General features: G+C 46.3%; 1 protein-coding gene across 2 annotated transcripts in view; it reads right to left on the bottom strand.

Annotated features, from left to right (window-relative positions):
- Window positions 1–19566, bottom strand: part of VPS35 (VPS35 retromer complex component) — a 45173-nt gene that overhangs the window by 24897 nt on the left and 710 nt on the right. The window contains exons 2-4 of one of the 2 annotated variants that reach the window (XM_006121196.5): window positions 6263–6361; window positions 2756–2852; window positions 379–502 (exon numbers count right to left, since the gene is read on the bottom strand). In XM_006121196.5, coding sequence (XP_006121258.1) covers window positions 379–502; window positions 2756–2852; window positions 6263–6361 — 320 coding nt within the window. The remainder of the gene's footprint in view (window positions 1–378; window positions 503–2755; window positions 2853–6262; window positions 6362–19566) is intronic. The other variant, XM_006121197.5, reaches the window with a different exon arrangement.

Raw genomic sequence — 19566 nt, 5'->3', positions numbered from 1 at the left:
CTTAGCATGTCAATTATGACTACTAAGATTAGTGAGAGATATCTGGAAGAAGAGCTAAATAAAAAACAGATTTATATTAGAGTAAGCAAAACTTTTTTTTTTTTGCACTATTTCACTAAGTTGTTTATAAAAATCAAGTACTTGAGTGGAAGAATCCAATTACTAGTTTCAGAAGCTGCACTTGTAGCCTTGAAAAAACCACCAGTAATTGGGAGCTCCTGCATTACTAGATACAGAGATTTTCTTTAGGGTACTATGAATTCCTGCTCTAAAGCAGGAGACAAGAACACAAAATCCAAGACAAGACTTGCCCCCAAGCCAGAAGTTTTAGAAAACATCATTTATTAGTAAATAAAGTTAAAGCACTCATTTACTTACAGTCTTGGGATAATATTTCCAGCATACTGTACTAGTTCATAAAGATCCGCCACTTTCCTTCCCTTGGCAAATTCATCTGTTAGATATACCTCTAAGTAATGTAACTCATCAGAAATAGCCATATCTTTTCCCTTATGGTTAAGGATTAAACATTATTACCACCGCCACAAGTATGCCTGGCTATTTACTGAACAGTACCAAAGAGCTTACAATCAAAAGCAGACAGAAGCAGTAAGAGTCAAACACAGAGAATTAAGTATATTTCTCAGAGCATTTCTCAGAGCATTTACAAGCTGAAATATTTTGAGGAGAAAGATGTTCAAATCTGCGTGGAGAGAAGAGTGAATACTGGGGGCCAAAGCAGTGCAGTAGGTGGTAGATGCAAAGACACAAAGGGGAAAATAAAGAGTGACAGGGAAGAGCAAAGGTCATGGCTTTCACAGAGAGGTCTTGCCAACCTAAGCAGTAGAGAAAGTAGGGATATTAGATGCTGTGTAACTGAATAGTTGTGTAACTGCGTGTAATCACTAAGATTTCATGCGGTTACACAACTATTCAATTGTCCCCGGGGCAGGGCTGGCAGCCAGTGCACTCCCAGCCCCACTGCCTGCTGCCATTCTTCTTGACCTCCCTCCCCCCATGGCAGGAGATGCTGACACTTGGCACCTCTGCCTCTGTATCAGAAGCAGAAGCGCAGGGTGGCAAGTGGAGCTGATCCACGAGGGGAGCCAGTTGAAAACTAGCTCCCGTCGTGGACCAGATGCCTGTTGCCCTGTGCTGCTACCTCTGATACAGGGGCAGCAGCACCAAGTGGCAGCAACCCCTGCCCATGGTGGACCGAGCTCCCCATAGACAGGGGCTGCTCTGTGGGATGCTCTTCACAGCAGCCTCCCCTGCCCCCCCAAACTCCCTGAGTTGCTGCCTCTATTAGAGGCAGCAGTGTGGAAGGGGGAGGGGAGGAAAGGAGGCAGCACTGTGGAGCTACGGAGCTAGTACGGGGGTGGGGGGGAGGGGGCGGGACAGATTTTAAGCTGACTCCCCCAGCACAGGTTCCTGCCCGCTCCCCCATCCCCCACTGCCTATGTAGGAGGCAGCAAGGGAGACCAGGAGAGGCAAGTTCACAGAGCCAGTATACAAGGGGAGCCTGCCTGAAAGATGGCTCCCCACACATCGGCTCCAGTTTGCCCCCCTCACCTTCCACACTGCTGCTTCTCTCAGAAGCAGCGGAAGGGTGGGTGCCAGCTTTTAAGCTAGCTCATCACAGACACCAGCTCCCACCCCTTGCTGCTTCTGACAGATAGCAAGAGCAGGGAAGGGGAAGAAATGCAAGAGCAAGAGGAGGATAAATGTGTGTAGTTGACAAGATTAACTGATAAACCCAGGCTTATTGGTTAATCGTGTTGTCATCTACATAATGACATCCCTAATGGAGAGGGAAAGCTTCTGCATGTCAACAGCATGCCCACTGCGGCTGTGTCTACACCGGCGCGATCTTGCACCAAAGCCGCCACTCTTGCGCAAAAACTTGCTGCCTGTCTACACTGGCCGTGTGTTCTTGAGCAAGTAAACTGACATTCTACTGTATAAAATCAGGGCTTCTTGCGCAAGAACTCTGATGCTCCCACTCAGGAATAAGCCCTCTTGTGCAACCGTTCTTGCACAAGAGGCCACTGTAGACAGGCAACATGAATTTCTTGCGCAAGAAAGCCCAATAGTTAAAATGGCCATCAGAGCATCTACACTTGCATGGATGCTCTTCCGCAAAAGCACATGCCAGTGTAAACGCTCTCTTCTGGAAGAGTTTTTGCACAAGAAGCTGCCAGTGTAGATGAAGCCTGCATGAAAAGTTATTAGATGTTCCCTCAATTGATATAATCACATCAAAGGAAAGTAATGCTCTAGCCTCTCAGCTTTTAGAAACAAGAAGCTGAAGCACACAGGAGCCAAAAAAGACAGCTAATGTCTTCAGTATGTTCTTGTGGAGTAGACATGATTTATGTACTGATCTTAAAAGAGACTCCCTAGCTATCTGGACAAAACTAGGAACTCCATAGTTCTATCTCCCAGCCCCACTGGCATTAATAAAAACTACAATAGTGTCATACAGGAGCTTTAAGGGATAGATCTATGGAGTCCTGAAGTGATAATGGATTACTTAATATTATACATCAAGAATTAATGATCTCTTACAGTGAATCAGAGTGTTTCCTTCTTCAGAATATCTGAATAGAGAGCAGTTCTAGCAGAAATAAAGAAAACTAATAAAACACTTAGGAGGAAGAGGCCAAAGGGATAACATGTTACTATTAGGCACACAACTACACAGATTCCAGTACACAATACTGGAATATTTTCCCCTCAACCATTCAAAAGATACAGAGTTCATAATAGCTCTTGGGAGATAGCATAGACGTCCGCAGCTCACCAAGCATGTTGGAGGCATGTTTCAGAGCATCCATGAGCTTGTTTTTGTCCTAGACAGTGAGTAAGAACAAACATAAGCAGTGATCACTTGTAATTCCCCAGCCTACATAAGTGCAGTTTGATTTCTGAAGCAAGTTAATTTTCTATAATACATTAAAAACAATGTAGAGAAAACTCAAGTGGGGTAAATTAATTATTTTTTTTTACCTCAAATCCAATTTTAAGTAACCTGTTTACCACCTACACAGAGAAGTACTAAATGCTTAACAAGATAATGACGGTAAGTTTTGTTCTGAGTCTCTTTCTATGGCAATGTAGTATACCTGGGCTAATACATGAAATACTGACGAAACAGAGAAACAGCTTTTTATTTACATTAGTGTGGAAATCCTTCCCTCCCCACTTCTCCAAACACACATGATCCCACACTGGAGATCAAAGCAAGACAACTTTACAACTTTTTAAAATTCTATAAATCCACCTCTGCTTTCCAGCTAGTGACAAAGCCTAGATAAAAATATCAGGCAACTCACATTATTAGTGGAAAACTGAAAGAATTTGGATAAGATTCTCCAGTCCCCCCTCATGACAAAAATAAAAATACAGCATTTTATGGAAAGTCACATTTTATTAGTTTGTCAAGAACAAGGGGCATATTTAGAGAATTCCAAATAATTATCTAGATGATGAACCTAAACACTTTTTGTACAAATCCCTATAAAAACAGGACATGGTGGGTAGGTATAAAGTCTTATGTCCACAGAGTTTATGTGCATAGGATTTCAAAATGTTTTAATAGAGAGCCAAGTTCTACTTTAAGCAATAATGATTAAGTCTAGTTTGACGTCTCTGTGGGCTGTTCTTGGAGATGTCCAACACATCAAGATATAAACAGAGAAAATTCATAATTTTGCTAGTGCTACTGTCCATCCTTTTTGGCTGCAAGCACATAATAGTTGTCTGAGAACTACTATGAAGTTTCATAGACTCAAAGCATTTCACACTCATTTTAAATTCAGCTTTAAGTTTTATTCATTCTTTTGGAGATAAAGCTGAATTCCTCCCATATGCTAGGTTTAGTGCTGTTGATGTTCATCTTCCCTCCAACTATATCTTCAAGTTTCATCCAGCAGAGGTAGCGATGAAGGGAGATCTCTGTGCAATACCATCCATTACTGCTTTGTACAGTAAACTTCCGATAATCTGGCACCTTTAGGACCCAGGGGGTGCCAGATTATCAGATATGCCGGACTATCAGAAGGGAGGGCTATGAGGGGTCTGGAGTGGGGTGGGAGGAGATGCCACTCCAGACCCCTCATAGCCCCCCCTTACGATAGTCCGGCTCTGCCCCAGGCATCCCTGATTCAGCCGCTGCTGGTCAGTTTCAGCAGCAGCTGAATCGGGGATGCCTGCAATAGAGCAGCTGGGGTGCTGCCGGGTTGGTCCCGCAGCACAGAGGGGTGGCGCTACCGGACCAACCCCGCAGCACCCCATCTGCTCTGCCCCAGGCGTCCGGATTCAGCCTGCTGCTGAAACTGACCAGCAGCGTCAGTTTCAGCAGTGGCTGAATCCCAACGCCTGGGGCAAAGCAGCTGGGGTGCTGCCGGGTTGGTCCTGTAGCGCCGCCCCTCGGCGCTGCGGGACCAACCCAGCAGCACTCTAGCTGCTCTGCCCCAGGGGTCCCCAAGAGCAGCTGGGGTGCTGCCGGGTTGGTCCCACAGCCCCGAGGGGCAGCGCTACGAGACCAACCTGGCAGCACCCCAGCTGCTCTGCTCCCGGCTTCCCGATTCAGCTGCTGGTCAGTTTCAGCAGCAGCTGAATGGGGGAAGCCTGTCCGGCTGCCCCAGAACTTCCGGGTTCCTGATGGTGCCGGACCATCAGGAGTCCCGGAGCATTGGATGCTGGACTAATGGAGTTTTACTGTATTCATAGCACTATCCACCCTCCACCCCGTGGCATGCCATCTCTGAGGATGTGGCCTTGGAGATTAATGGGTAGGGCCTGGTGTGGCAGTGGTTGGGCCCCCTCACACTGCCTGTGGCTCCCTTGAAGGCTGTAGTTGTAATGATGTTACATCACGGGTCTCAAACTCACGGCCTGCGGACCAGCCCTGGCCGGAGAAGTTGCACAATGTGGCCCAAGAGGCCCCACCCTGAGCACAATCCCACTGGATGATTTCTGGCCAGAAACCAGAAAATGGGAGCTGCTTGCTGGAATAACAGGCAGCCAAGAAGAACCACACCCCCTCTCCTCGGCTCGTTTATTCAATGAAGCACATGGCCAGGCAAGCAGGCAGGCTGGCAGGGAAACGTTTTAAGCTCTGCAAGCATTAGCTCTGCAGGTAGGCAGGCACGTTTGGCAGCTGGCAGGGAAATCTCTTGGCCACAGCATGTTTCTGGCACCTCAGCCCTTTCTTGCCCCAACTCTCTGCCCCCCCCCCCCCACTCAACATACCCAAACCCTCTGTCCCCCTCTTGCACCTACACCCCCTTCCAGATCTGGCATCCCAATCTCCTGCCCCAGATCACAATCCCCTCCAACCCTAGGTCACATCCCAAAACCCTGTACTCCAGTACCCTGTCCTAGGTCACAACCACCTCCTTCTGCCAAACTCCCTTCCAAACTCCAGTCTCTCCTGCACCCCAATTCCTTACCCCAAGCTCCCTTCTGCACTCAACCTACATCTCAGACCCCGCATTGCCTCCATTAATATAACAGAAGAGCACGGCTCTCAACCACTTTCCAAAATCTGGGAGTGGCCACCCATCAAAAAATATGTCCACCCTCTAGCATAACAGCACACAGAGGACTGCCATGCTGAGAATACAGTCAGCAAAATTTCACTGGAAGGAAGAGATGTGAAAGCACTGTGGAAAAACACTCAACATACTGAAAGCAAGTGAAACACATGAGGTGTTCTTCCCATGTCATGGTCTACTTAGTTTCACAAAGAAGGAAAAAGCTGCATTACAAACCTTTGTGAAGGTTTAATATAAAAAAAGAGTTGCCAGGTTGTAGGCACTTGCAGATTTCCACATAAGAATATCATCTATTCCCTCATTAGTTGCATGGAACAGCAGGTACGCTGACACGGTTACATTTTGCTGAGGAAAACCAAGCCAGTAAAACTTCTGGCCTAAGAAATTGGAAAAATATTCCTTCCGTTGATTTCAGCAAGCAGTAGCATTAAAAAGTGATGCAGTTTCAGCTTTTGCTAGAAGTGTCATTTCTATTGGATATGAGGTGTTTGCCAGCAACCTTCATAGCATGCTCATTTTTTCGACAAGAGAGTCAGTCAAAACTGGTGTACTCAAAGCAGATTATGCTTCTGAGTGAATCCAGTCAACTTTACAATGAATCACACTGCAGCTCATGAGGGGGGAAAGAAAATTTCATCCAGCTTTAAGAAATTCCATTCCACTATCTAAAAAAAACAAACAAAAAACCCCACACAACTTACCAAGCATCTCTTCATCTGGAAAGACTGGACCTTTACAGCCTGAATAGCTTCATCCAGGAGCTTCTCCTGCTCATCTTGAGGAGACTGCTGTGTTGTTGGCTAAGGGAAGAAAGAAAAGGGAAAAAAATGCCAAGTGTAACTATTTATGGTTCTTGTCAAAACTGGATTCTTATTTTGACCATGAATGTCCTCTGGGCTTCTACAAACAGAAAAATATTTCTGAATTGGGATTTATCACAGTCCTTCACTTAGGGATTGTCTGCAATTCTGAGACTATGCTGGCACAGATATGCTGGTATAGGCCAGTGAACCAAACTGAAACAGGTGCAGAAAGGCTAACTAAGATAACCAGAAAAATGGAAAAATCTACCTTATGAGTAGGCATTATCAAATTCACAGACATGAAAAATGTGTCATTAATCCAAAATCTATTCTGTGTGTGTTTTCACCATTATTATTATACAGGATTCACAGAGAAGACAATGTTTCCTAAATTGTAGGTCCTGACACCAAAGTGAGTTGCAAAGGGGTCACATGATTACTGTAGGGGGGGTCACATTGCCACCCTTACTTCTGCATTGCATCCAGAACTGGGCAGCAGGAAAGGAACAGCTGTCGGTGAGTCACTCAGCTCTGAAGGCAGCACCCAGCCAGCAGCAATGCGAAAGTAAGGGTGGCAACACCAGACCATGCCACTCTTTTGCAGAACCGCCTTCAGGGCTGGGCAGCCAGGGAGTGGCAGATGCTGACTAAGGGCTCATCTCTACAGGCAGCAGTACAAAAGTAAAGGTGGCTATCCCATGCCATGCTTACTTCTACGCTGCTGCTGGCAATGGCTCGGTCTTCAGAGCTGGGCTCCTGACCAACAGCTGCCACTCTCCAGCTGCCCAGCTCTGAAGGCAAGGCTGCCATCAGCAGCAGTGCAGAAAGGTAGCAATCCTAAGATCTCCCCATACACACCCAACTCCTTTCTGGGTCAGGATGGCTACAATTACAACACTGTTCAATTGCAGATTTAAAAAGTTCACAGCATGAAATGTACTATTTTGTTTTAAAAAACCTATGACTATGAAACTGACCAAAATGGACCATGAATATGGTAGAGCTCTATTCATGAGAGGAGACCCAAAGACCTTGGGTTGTTCAACCTAAGCTAAAAAGTCTGAGAGGAGACAGGATTGTTCTCTATAAACAGATAAGAGAAATAAATCCTCTCCCTCCCTGGTATTTATTTAAGTTTATATCCAACTGTTCTTGTGTCCACACTGGTACTAAACTGTCCATCAACAAATTTAGGCTTGAAATTAGACAAAAGGTTTCTTATCAAAGGAATATAGCTCTTGAGCAACCTTCCAAAGGGAGTAGGTGGGGTAAAAAAATGGCTTCAAGACGGAGTGTGATACGTTTATGAAGGGGATGTGTAAGACTGTCTACGATGGCATACAAGGCAATCTGCAACTGCTAGCAGATATTTACAATGGCTGATGATCGGACACCAGATGGGAATGGCACTGAGTTATTACAGAGAACTCAATCCAATAGCCAGACCCTTGGGAAACTGTTCACAAGCTCAAGATCTAACAATGACATATTTGGGACAGGAAGGAATTTTCAGCTGGTCGGACTGGCAAACACCTCAAGGGGTTTTGCCTTCTTTTCTGATGTATGAAGCATGGTTGACTTGTAGGTTTAAAATAGTGTAAATCAGGGGTGGCCAACTTGCAGCTCTTTGATTACAAAAATGCAGCTCCTGCAAGTACCGCTCAGCCCAGCCACTCTGCGCAAGGTGCACCAGCACCTAGTTATGGCTGGGCTGCTCTGAGCCACATTCCAGCACAAGCTCACGGCCAGGCCGCTCTGCGCACACGCCCCAGCCAGCACATGCACAGCCCCCGCCAGCCCCGGAGCATCTTGTGTTGCTTCCCCCGACAACTCCCACTGCCCCAGCACCTACTTATGGCCAGGCTGCTCTGTGCTGCATTCGCACCCCAGCCAGCACATGCTCAAGGCCAGATGCTCAGCACATGCGCCCAGGGCCTGGAGGGAGACACGCATGGCGGTAGCAGCGGCTCTGGGACTCAGGCATAAGGTTGGGGGGGGGGGGGGGGGAGAGGAGTGTTCCTGGCTCTGGGGGAAGGGAGTAGGAATCCCACGACTGCATGCCCACTCAAACTTCAGGAAGCATGCAGCTGTCATGGGGAGCAGAGTAAGAGCATACACTTTCTGAGAAGTTGAAGCAGACATTCTCTCCCAGGAGACAGACAGACAGACACACTCACTATGCAGGCAGGGGGAAAGAAGTCCCCAGCTGAGCGACTGACCCAGCATTTCAGGAAGTGTGCCAGCTGTTTAGAGAGGCGGGGAAGAGCAGCCTGTGCACTTCCTGAGATCTGGGATTCCCATGTACCGGCCAAGCTGTCCCGGTCTCCTCCCCATTGCCAGACCTGCCTTCCCCCCCCCCCCCGAGCACCCTGCCACCTGCCCCAGCAGCACCCATCAGCAGAGTTGGGGCTTGCGGGCCGGGGGGGGGGGGGGGGGGAATTGAGGGGTTGGTTTTTTGCATCTCACTTGTGGCCCCAATTAACTTTTCTGTTGGTCAGTGATCCTTGACTCAAAACAGGTTCCCTGCCCCTCTCATAAAGGCAGACAATGCTGAAACATGTTGTGTTTAACATGTAAAAAGGAAGCCTGGACAACAAGCCCCCAACTGGGGCCAAGCCCCCCATCTGGCTGCAGCATCATAACACTCTTCCACCCCATCCCGGACCCCAAACCTGAGCCTATCATACACTGGAATACCGTCCTGAAAACTCTCATTCCAAAAACTCTTGCACTCCCACATCCACAAGCCTGCGTCTTGCTCAGCACCCCAACCCTCCATCTGACCCCATTATTCTCCATCCTGGAGCCCCCTCCCCAAACCAGCATCCCCCTTATCTACTTTCTCTTGCACCCAAATCCCCTCTCAGAGCTTGCACCTCTTACCCCTTGACACACCCAAATCCTTCATTCCCAACCCAGAGCCTGCACCTCCTGTTTCAACCCAGTGAGAGTGTCTCTTGTCCAAAATGTCCTGTAGTGTTATTTTTATCACTATATTTTGTGTAATACACACACACACACACACACACACAGTGCTTTCTTTGTGATGGTACGCCCCGGACCAGCATCCTGGCACCTATTTCCCTTGCATAACTTTAATGAATTGCATTCCCTTCGGGAGTACCAGTTGGGGAAATGCAGGTATTAATGCGTGCCCCCAGTGCGGCACTTTTTGGGGGGAGGGAGGCAGGGGCTCAACCACTCCCCTCCTCCCCCCCACCCACCCATGGCTCTTCTCACTTTATCCACTGCTATTTTGTCTCTTTGTCTCTACCAGATTGGCCACCCCGGATGTAAATGGTGGAGAGACTGCAATTTGAAGTCTTTAAATCTTTTCAGTAACTAAGCCAGAGATTAGGGGTCCATGATGGGGGGGGGGGGGGGGGAGGGGAGGGAAGAACAGCAGAAGGTAAGGTTCTGTGGCCCACAATGTGAAGGATAACAGATTAAGTGATCATGATAGTGCCTTTTAACTTTGAAGTCTATAAATCTGTGAGCACAAATAGCAGCCTACACCAACATAAGGAGATTTTTGTTTTATGCAGGAACTAGGGATGTTAAATTTAGTTTAATCAACTAATAACTAGTTGATGGATTTTCTATTGACTCATCGATAAGTAGGGGAGCCGCAGCAGGGTTAGCTCCTGGGCCGGATACTAACTCTGCTGAGGCTCTGCCTTTTAAAATGTATTAAGAGTCTACTGGCTCTTCATACATTTAAAAGGCTAAAGAGCAGCAGGGGGGACCCAGCATGAGCCAGGAATCAGCTGTCACAGCTTGCACCAGGTCCCGCCCCGCTGCACTTCTGATTTTTAAACGTATTAACAGTCGGCAAGAATCAGCTGATTCCTGGTTCACACCCAGTTCCCGCTATAACCCCTGCCACTCCTGCGCCCTGCAGAGACGGTGCTGGGAGGAGCCAGCTTTTAAGCCATCTCCCCCCAGCACCGGCTCCTGCTCCCCACATTGCAGCAAGGTGGGTAGGGGAAGCAAGTAGTCAAGGGACTAGTCGATTATCCAATAAGATTTTGCTTATTAGATAATTGACTAGTCACTTCCCTCCCACATAGGAACACTACTTCCCTGAGCAAAGCTGGCTATATTGATGGAAGCTCTACTGTTTGGTGGGTTCTCTCACAGATGTAACTGTGTAATATAGTGCAACTTTTCAGTGTAGAACAGACCTTAGAATAAGCCCGTGGAAGTTTTACCTTCTTCACATGCCCACATCTGAGAGGTAGTCATTACACTGAGGAGGTAGTAAAACAGAGCTCTGGTTGAGTAACACCACCAAATCACCTGCCAAAAGGAACATGTGGTTTTGCCTGCTTTGTTAGGCCTCCCCTTATGCATTGTGATGTCCATTTTTTTCCAGCCATAGGCTTTTTTAAAGGTAACAACAGGCCAGTGATCTACTGTTGTGAGATGGGAAACAGCCTTACATGAGTTGGCTGCTTTTAAAAGAAAAGTAGACTGATCAAGTGCTAAAAAAGATTTTTACTTTTGCCGCACCAGAAGACTCTTTAGGGTTCTACTATTACATGTAATACACAAATGAATAGCACTTTTCCTTGTCAAATTTAAGTTCCACTCAGAGATGTGATTTTCTCCATGGCACAATATTGTCTATGCAACTTGGAACTAGGGATGTTAAAAAGCAGTTAATCAGGTAACCGCATAATCACTGAAAATAACTATAAAATTGCTGAAAATTTCAGTACCCATACGCTCTGAAGTATAAGCTTTGAATGGCAGTGTCCACAGCACAGTCGGTGCGGATTCAGAGGCAGCAGAACAGGGCAGCAGCCAGCTCCTGGTGCATTAATGGCTCCCAGCAAAATACAACGTTTCAAAAACACATTACGGTACAATCTGCCTAGTGAACAACCTCCATCTCTCCTCCCTCAACTGCAGGACAAGGATTTTGCCTCAAGAATGATCAGTGGAGTAGAAGTGTCCATTGACTAAGAGCTTCCTTCAGAAGTGAAGCCACCTGTAGTTGGTGCAGCAACACCCACTCTCACAAACCTGATCCGTGTACAAGTTAGGAGTGCTTCTAAACAGGGAAGAAAAACACAAAAAGTATGTTGCTACATTAATATTAGCATTCGCCATAATCTTACAGCTATAGCCACATATAACCTTCTTCACCTTGTAAAAGTGAGTCCAGCTCAGAACAGAGGAAGAGTTTTGGGTTATGTAGGGCCATTTTTGGAGGTACTGCCAGCACAATGGAAGAACATCCACCCACTTTACTTCTCCACAGCAAAGCCATTGGATACAATGGAAACAAGCCTAATGCTCACCTAAGACAAGCAGGTGCTGGGCGCTTTGTGAAACAAACATTTGGCCAGAATAAAGCATGGCAAGGCTATTGGCTGCACCCCTACTGCCATCCACGACACATTCAGAGGTAGCGTATGGCTGCTCCCCTCTCCAGAGCATTAAGATCAAAGACGCACTCAAAATCACAGCATTTGTCTCTGTGCAGAATTACAAGCTGTTACTAAGGATGTGACAATCCCATTTTAATAGGTAAGCAGTTAAAGTTTAAGTGGTTAACCTATTAAATGGGACCTGCGGGACTGGAGCAGCTCCTACCTGTTAAGAGTAACAGGCAAGCCTCACCATAAAGGATGAGGTTACAGGTGTCATTAGAATGTTCAGCTCCTTCAGTAAGTGACCCCAAAATATGTTTCTCCTGTGTTCTATTACTTCTGTTCTCCTGCTTTATAGCTCTTAGCCCTGATGAATCCAGTACGCTTCAGCTTTTAAACTAATTTAGGTCCTTCTCATGGATTTAGATGCCAGACAGCCTTCAGAAACTGTTCACAGTCTAAGCAGAGACCAAACAATCTTTTCACTGACACCAACATTAATAGGATTGTGCCATATCCATGGAGACACAGAAATTCACTGTATCAGTAATGTGCAGTCAAGATGACACACTTAAATTACAGTATCACAAGCACATCCACCGCAAGGAAACAGATACAAGTACGTACTCCATAACTCTACCTCAAATAAAGTCTTTTTCTTTGCCCACACACTAAGCAGGGGACTGGAGACAACACTCCAGCCACAAGGAAGCTGTAAGGCTAGGAGACTTGCAACAAAGCTAAAGTGCCAGCACACCCCTAGTTCCACAGGCCAGCAGGAGGAAGCAGCTCAGCAAGGCAGCACAGAGAAGTTCCATCCCTGTGCTCGCTTACAGAGGTCAACCCTGTCACTCCAATTGTCCACTATTCCTAGCCAATGGAAGTGGTGGCAAGGATGGTACCTGCAAGTGCAGGGTGATGTGGAGCCATCTGTGATCCCCAGAAGCTGTGCCAAGTAGGTGCCCTACTCCCAATGCCTCCCACCTAGACTCTCACCCCTATTCCCCCAGCCCATTCCCTGGCAGCCTGCTCCAGCACACTGAATAACTCATTTTTGGGCCCCACCTCTGAGCTTCAAGGGGGCCTCACAATCTACTAGCCCCAGTTCCTCAGAAAAGTTAATCCAGCTCTAAGCCTGATGCACTCCAGCACATGAAGGAAGGGAGAGTGGGGGTGGTGAGTAAGGGGAGTGAGGTGAGTGTCTTTTTTCTACATCTCAATTGGGGACCTCATCTGTTAGGGGCTTCTCTCTCTCTCACTTAGGGTCAGGTCAGTGAGGGGTAGGGAGAGTTGTGCATGATTCTCACTTGTGTGGCCCCAACTCATTTTTCTGTGGTATGGTGGACCTGACCAAGAAGATTCCCCATCCCTGTTTTAGGATAAAGCCTCATTTCATTCACATACGAGTAAGCCTTAGTTTTGATTATGTAAGATTTTTACCCAAATTCTGTGCCTATAGACAGTTTTAAACAAGGCATTGCCATCTCTAAGCACAGAATGCATGCTGGTGTAACATCTATCCATAGCTTGGTCCTGGCCCAGGTCCTTGAACAAAGCAGCATGACACAAACTACAAAACACAAACAATCGAATTTGTTTAAGGAACAAGACATACGTAATTGCAAGAACTCCTATTTTCCTCCCTCACTCAAGTGTTTGGGTATAAAAACCACATAATTATCTTCACTCCTTTCAGCTGAAAAAGGAAAAAACAAATTATGTACTAGTTACAAAAATGTAGTGCTTAAGTGTATAGTGCTAAAACAACAGCTGCAGAGGGATATGGCTGGGCTGCCTATACAAAAGAAAGCACATGAAAAACTACATTCAAATAATCACATTCAAAAGTATATATTTGATGCCATCACAATTTCTTGCTAACATTATAGTTCTATTGTTTTCTTATACTAACACATGAGTTATTTTATTTTAAAAGACAGACCATGGTGAAAATCACTTCCCAGCACAGTCAAGTTACTACTACTATTCAACTTATAATGTCATCAAAATTAATTTACAGTCAGAGATTCACATCACATTTTATGCCCATTCCCAAACTGAAGAACAAAGATTACTCCCCAGGGTATAGTGCAGTCTCCAGTACTAAAGAAAGATGATGATGTAGTACTAGCAAGTGCACTAAAGAAAGGCACTTCTTTAGTGTGATTAACACCTAGGTCCTGTTCATGCTGAAAGGAAAACCTATACTAGCGATCACTATGTTTAAATATGGGATGTTGCAGTGGTATAGCGAGGTAGGAGGATGGTAAGTGACTCAGGTGCGCAGAACAGAGGAGGGAGGAGACAACAGAGCAGGTCAGATTTCCCTTGAAGAGACAAAGCGTGGTTCCTCTCAAACTTACCCAGGCGCAGCCAGTACACTCACTCTGTGTCAGTCATACACTCCCAGTCTGTGCCACACTATCTCTGTGCCCCACACAGTCACATACACACTGCCACACACACTTAATCTTTGTTACAAAGTCTGTTTCACGCACAAAGCAACTCTTTCATACTCACACACACTCAGCCTCTCTCTGTAGCCCCCACCCATTCTGGGGGGCCAAGAGCTGGCTCACAATCACAACCAAGATCAAGGTTTGGTTATACCAGAAAAACCAGAAGTGCTGGGAATAGGACTGTTTTCCGTAACATGGAAAGGGAAGAGCTGTTTGGAGGGACACTCTAATCACAGTGGCCACTGGGAACAGTGAGGCCCCAGGGGAAAAGCTGTAATGCAGAATGACCACTGAGAGCTGCCCTACCACCAACGGAGTGGGCAGTAGGGCTGGGGCTTCGCCATCATGCCGGTCATGAGACTGAGTAAGTGGGAAACCCCTGCCCAGGAGAAAGGGGCAGCGAAGAGGAAGACAGCCCCCACGGGCACTCAGGGACAAACTGGTGGATGGGGTGTAAAACCCTTGCTGCCCTGGTCTGCCCCCAAGGAGAAGCCAGACGCCACCTGTCGCATGCCCTGACCCTCCCCCTTCTCCCAAACTCCTGCCCTGACTCCTGCACTCCCATTCCCATCCTGAGCCCCTGCTCACCACCCAACCCTCATTCTTGCACCCCCACCTCACATTTCCAAGTCCTTGCCCTGACTCCTGCACCCCCTACATTGCCAGCCCCCTGCTCTGAAGGATCTGGGCAACATCAGGTAAGTCTTCTAGTGAAAAGTTCCAGAGAGAGTTGGTTGTGGAAAGCAAATGAGTGGAGACTGTCCTTCAGAGATTGCAAATTTAGGGCAGGTTGTTCATAAGAAAATACAGCCAATCAGGAAAGTATTGAGTTATTTTCTCAGCCAAGCTCATCCCTCTTTGTATTGCCCATGTCCAGTGATGCCTTCCAGATAGATGTCCCTTGATCATCTGATGGCATCAAACATGTACTGCTGCATCAGCTGACATAGCATTGACCAATTCCACATTTGCTCAACCCTCACTTGTTTTGGTTCCCAAATACCTAGCACTCCAACGATCAGTGCATGAGCATGGTAGACCCTGGCTTTCAAGATACTGTACACAAGGATGTATTTCTCTAGTTTTTGAGATCAGGCACCACGGAATGACTGGGTCCTGTTCTCAAAGGGCACTGCTGTGACATCCTCCATGATGATATCCTTCCCAGCCTCACTGGTGACGACTATGCCCGGTTGCAGTTGGCTGTGCATTGTGGAAATGCTGGAGTTCATAATCTTCCCCAGAGGTAGTAGGATGGCTCTGACAAGTTGATCTGGATGGCACCGTATCACAGCAGCCAGGCTCTGGAGCGGGGCTTTCAGCTACACAAGATATGGCATCACATCTCATTGGCATCACCACGTTTCTTGCATCACTTGTCCCAATTCCCATTGCAGATGGCTCTGGATGCAGTTGAGCCAGGCCTGTTAAACAAACCTTCAGTTGGCAAGTCAGGTGAAGCTGCCCCGGGGAGCAAGTAGTTGCCAGTGTTTCACTTGCATGTCATCACAAACCCTTTTGTCCTGGTCCAGCTTCTGTTTCAGGTTTTCTATGTACTGGCACTGGATGGCATCTTCCACGGTTCTCTCTTGCTTGGTTCTGATTCTCAAAGTAATGAATGTGCACTCTGTGTGCGTCACCTATGGTACTAGGACTCCCAGCTCCTAGCATTCCTAGCACTATGTCCAGCAGCAGCTGATAAGCTTCTCCAATCATGTAAAATTGCTAGCACTAGACCAGAGTGACGCAAAGTCTCCCTCCCTCTTCCGATTCATCTTCCAGATCAACTCCCTCTGTTATTGTAGTGTCTGTTCTACAGCAGCATAGCTGCAGCACCCGTGGAGAACATGTCCTAAATACACATTTTGAACTAGTCTCCAAATGATCATATACTGTTTCTCAAGTTCCATACATACTTTTCCACTGCCTGACTAGGTAGCATTTTTTTTGTCCTTGCATGTTCATGATTGTCATAATGGTCACTATCTAGTATATATTTGACTGATAGTGTCAGTCTGTCCATTAAGAACTCCGCAACGGTAAGAGCTAGAACCACCAAATTCTGTAGGCAGCTTCCTCTTATCAAAACAAAGCAAGGTCAGGTTCTGGTTGTCAGGAAACTGATGCCTGGAATGGGTTTGCTTTGCATAAAACTATACAGAATGACAAGACAGGTGAAAGGGGCTGGTGGGTGGCATCCCTGCCCTCCCTCCCCCCAGGCACCCTTCAGGGAGGGCTGAAGCTCCCTCTTCCCTCCCAATTCATCTGGAAACATTGCTGGCTGTTCACCCACGGGGAAGTGCACAGTTTGCTAGATTCCCTCACTCTAGCTGTGGAGGTGGGGGGGAGAGTAGAGAAAGAGAAAAAGAGAGACAGACAGACGAACCTGCACCTGCCCCACTCAGGTGGCATGCACACCTCCCCTGGCTGTCACCAACGTAGTTGTCATGGAGAGACATTTCTCCCCCCGCCCCAAGCTGCTGTGGTAAGGACTACCCCAACCCTCTCTTTCCCCAGGGAAGCCTGCATACTGAACCCCTTCCTCCTAGCTCCACCAATTATTTAAAGGAAGGAAAACAAATTAAGTTAAGAATCAGAGCAATTCCAGCTAAATCTACTAGTGAATTTATAAAAGAAAGTTATGAGCATTCTCTCCTTTCTAAATTACTGGTGTGTATTTTGTTAGTTTTGTCACTGAGGGCGTACAATACAATCACCTTTTCAACCTGCATCTACTACAGGTAGCATTCAGGGAGTCAAACGAATTAGAGAGTCATCCTGAATAGGAAGGATATAAATGATTACACAAACACACTACAGATGAATCTAAGGACAACTTACTGTGTACTTGATTTTTAGCAGACTGTTTGGCATAAGCAGATTAGTGGAAAGCGTGATGAGCTACTGAATGATCCAGAAAAGGTAGGTCAGGAACATCAGCTCTCTCTCTCCCATATAACACAAGAGTAACAGAATATTCAGTGGGGAATTTTAAGTGTAGCATTCACTGCCACAAGAAGCCACTAATGTCAATAAGCTAACAAGATTCAAAACATGATTGGCTATTTATTTGGCTATTAAGAATATCTATAGTTAACACAATTTTACCGAAGTGATAGTAAACCATTTGATTTAAGGCTTAAACCAATCTCCAAATATTAGGGATCGTAAAGGGGAGCAGATTATCCCATATCTTCCTACTGCAGAATTCTTACACTTTCTCTGAACCCTATTAAAATAGTATACTCAACTAGATGAAAATCAGATCTGATCTAGCATGGCACTTCTAGCAGGGATGTGAATGTGTACCCATGGTACACCATTAATCAATGAGCCTGGGCATTACCCAATGAGCTCATGGTTACATGAAGCTCCACCTGCCTCATTCCATGCTGCTGCATCTTTATCCCATAAGGCAGGGGAGGGGGGGAGGAGAAAGAGGGGGAAGAGACAAGCGGAGCACTGGATCCCACAGAGTTGCCTGCCTCATATGCTGCTGCCTCTGATAAATGCATTTTAACATCCCTACTTCCTAGGTGCTAAAAATATAAGAAAGGTTGTAAGAAGTTGCAACTATTCAGTTAACAACTACCACAATGCATTTTTAGAAGGATAGAGATAAGATTAAACATTGAACTTCATGTTGTCATCGCCTTACTTGACTATTTAGCCACACAATGCCAAATCCTGTTTTTTCCCCTCTTTTGCAAAGTTTCAGAGCTAAACAGCTTTTACTTTACAAGATGTGTGGTAAGTAAGAGAAGATATTTGCCTCATTCACTGCATGCCATCACTAGTTTTTTCCATATCTCCTTGTCAAATTTCAGGTTTGGCTCCCTAGTTGTTCCAACAGTAAGACTGTCTGAAAACTAGGGCTGTAAGTGACTAGTCAGCTACCCGATAAGCTTAGGCTTATCAGGTAGTCAAGTTACTATTCAACTACAGGCAGTCCCCGGGTTACATGGATCCGACTTACATCAGATCCCTACTTACAAACGGGGTGAGGCAACTCCGCACTAGCTGCTTTTCCCCCTAGCAGACCAGGGAGACGCGAAGCTAGCGCCCCACCCAGCAGACCAGGGAGACGCGGAGCGGCTTTTCTCAGCAGACACCTCAGCTTGAGAATAAAGGACTGAGGGAAGTGAGGTGTGGGAGAATAAAACTGAGCTCTGGAGAAATGTTTGGCTAGAGTTTCCCCTACAATATGTACCAGTTCCGACTTACATACAAATTCAACTTAAGAACAAACCTACAGTCCCTATCTTGTACGTAACCCAGGGACTGCTTGTAGTTGCTTCCCCCCATCCCTTGCGCATTGGGGAACCCAGGGGCACAGGGCAGGGAGAGCCAGCTTAAAAGCCAGCTCCCCCCTGCATTCTCTCTGCAGGGATGGCAGAGGTGCAGCCAAGAATATGGGGTGAGCGGAGACTGCGCTGGGTCACAACTGCTGCACCGCCATCCTGAGGCACAGCAGTCAGGATCTGGGGCTAGAAGGTACTGCTTGAGTCCCCCCTTGCTCCGGGTTCTCCACTGCACCTCTTCCTTTTAAATGCTGTAAAAACCCTGCAGGCAGCTCTTACTACATTTAAAAGGCAGAGGCACAGCAGGGATAGCGAGTGCCCCGCCCCACCCCACCACCCCTTATCCACTACTCATTACTTGATTAATCAAAATTTAACATCCCTACTGAAAACAAGACTAAACTTAACAATGCTTTTAGTATCCGTGTCCTTCAAATGCTGAACTGTTTTTGATCAAACTATCCCAAAGAAAATTCAGTTTTAGTTAGAGACCTAGACTGCAAGTGATCAGCCTAAACAAATAATTGAGTGATTGTAGAGAGCACATTGGAATGAGAACAGTAGTGCCATCCTAATCATACCTTAAGTATTACTAATACTTTTACTGTGCCACTCCTGCTACTAGCAAGCAGCACTTAAAACTTCAACCACGAAAGCATTATTAGGGAACCACAATGATAAAATACATACATCCAAAGTACATTCAAATATTTTGTTGTCAAATTCAACAGTACCTAGATAATTATTAGTGGATTAGTGGTTATAATGTGCACTGACAATTTACATGTTAGTCAAGAAACTCAGAAAGATTTATGAACATGCATTAACCCCAAGGAGGACAGCAAACATTCTTCTGCCCATTTCACAGATAGGCAAAGAAATAATGGGCCACATTTTCTCCTTAAACATCTTTGCATCAAAGTTAGCCACTGTAGTTTCAGGAGATTCCCTACATTTCCACAGCAACCTAGCTAAGGACTGAACTGGACCAGACCCAGTAACATCAAGATAAAGGAACGTCAGCCTTAACCAAAACCACCACCACCACACACACACACCCACCC

Source organism: Pelodiscus sinensis, chromosome 12, assembly GCF_052426305.1.
Source record: "Pelodiscus sinensis isolate ZL-2025 chromosome 12, ASM5242630v1, whole genome shotgun sequence".
In the NCBI taxonomy this organism is placed as follows: domain Eukaryota; kingdom Metazoa; phylum Chordata; order Testudines; family Trionychidae; genus Pelodiscus; species Pelodiscus sinensis.
Note: the sequence above shows the minus strand (reverse complement) of the source record. Positions and strands in the feature narration are given on the sequence as shown.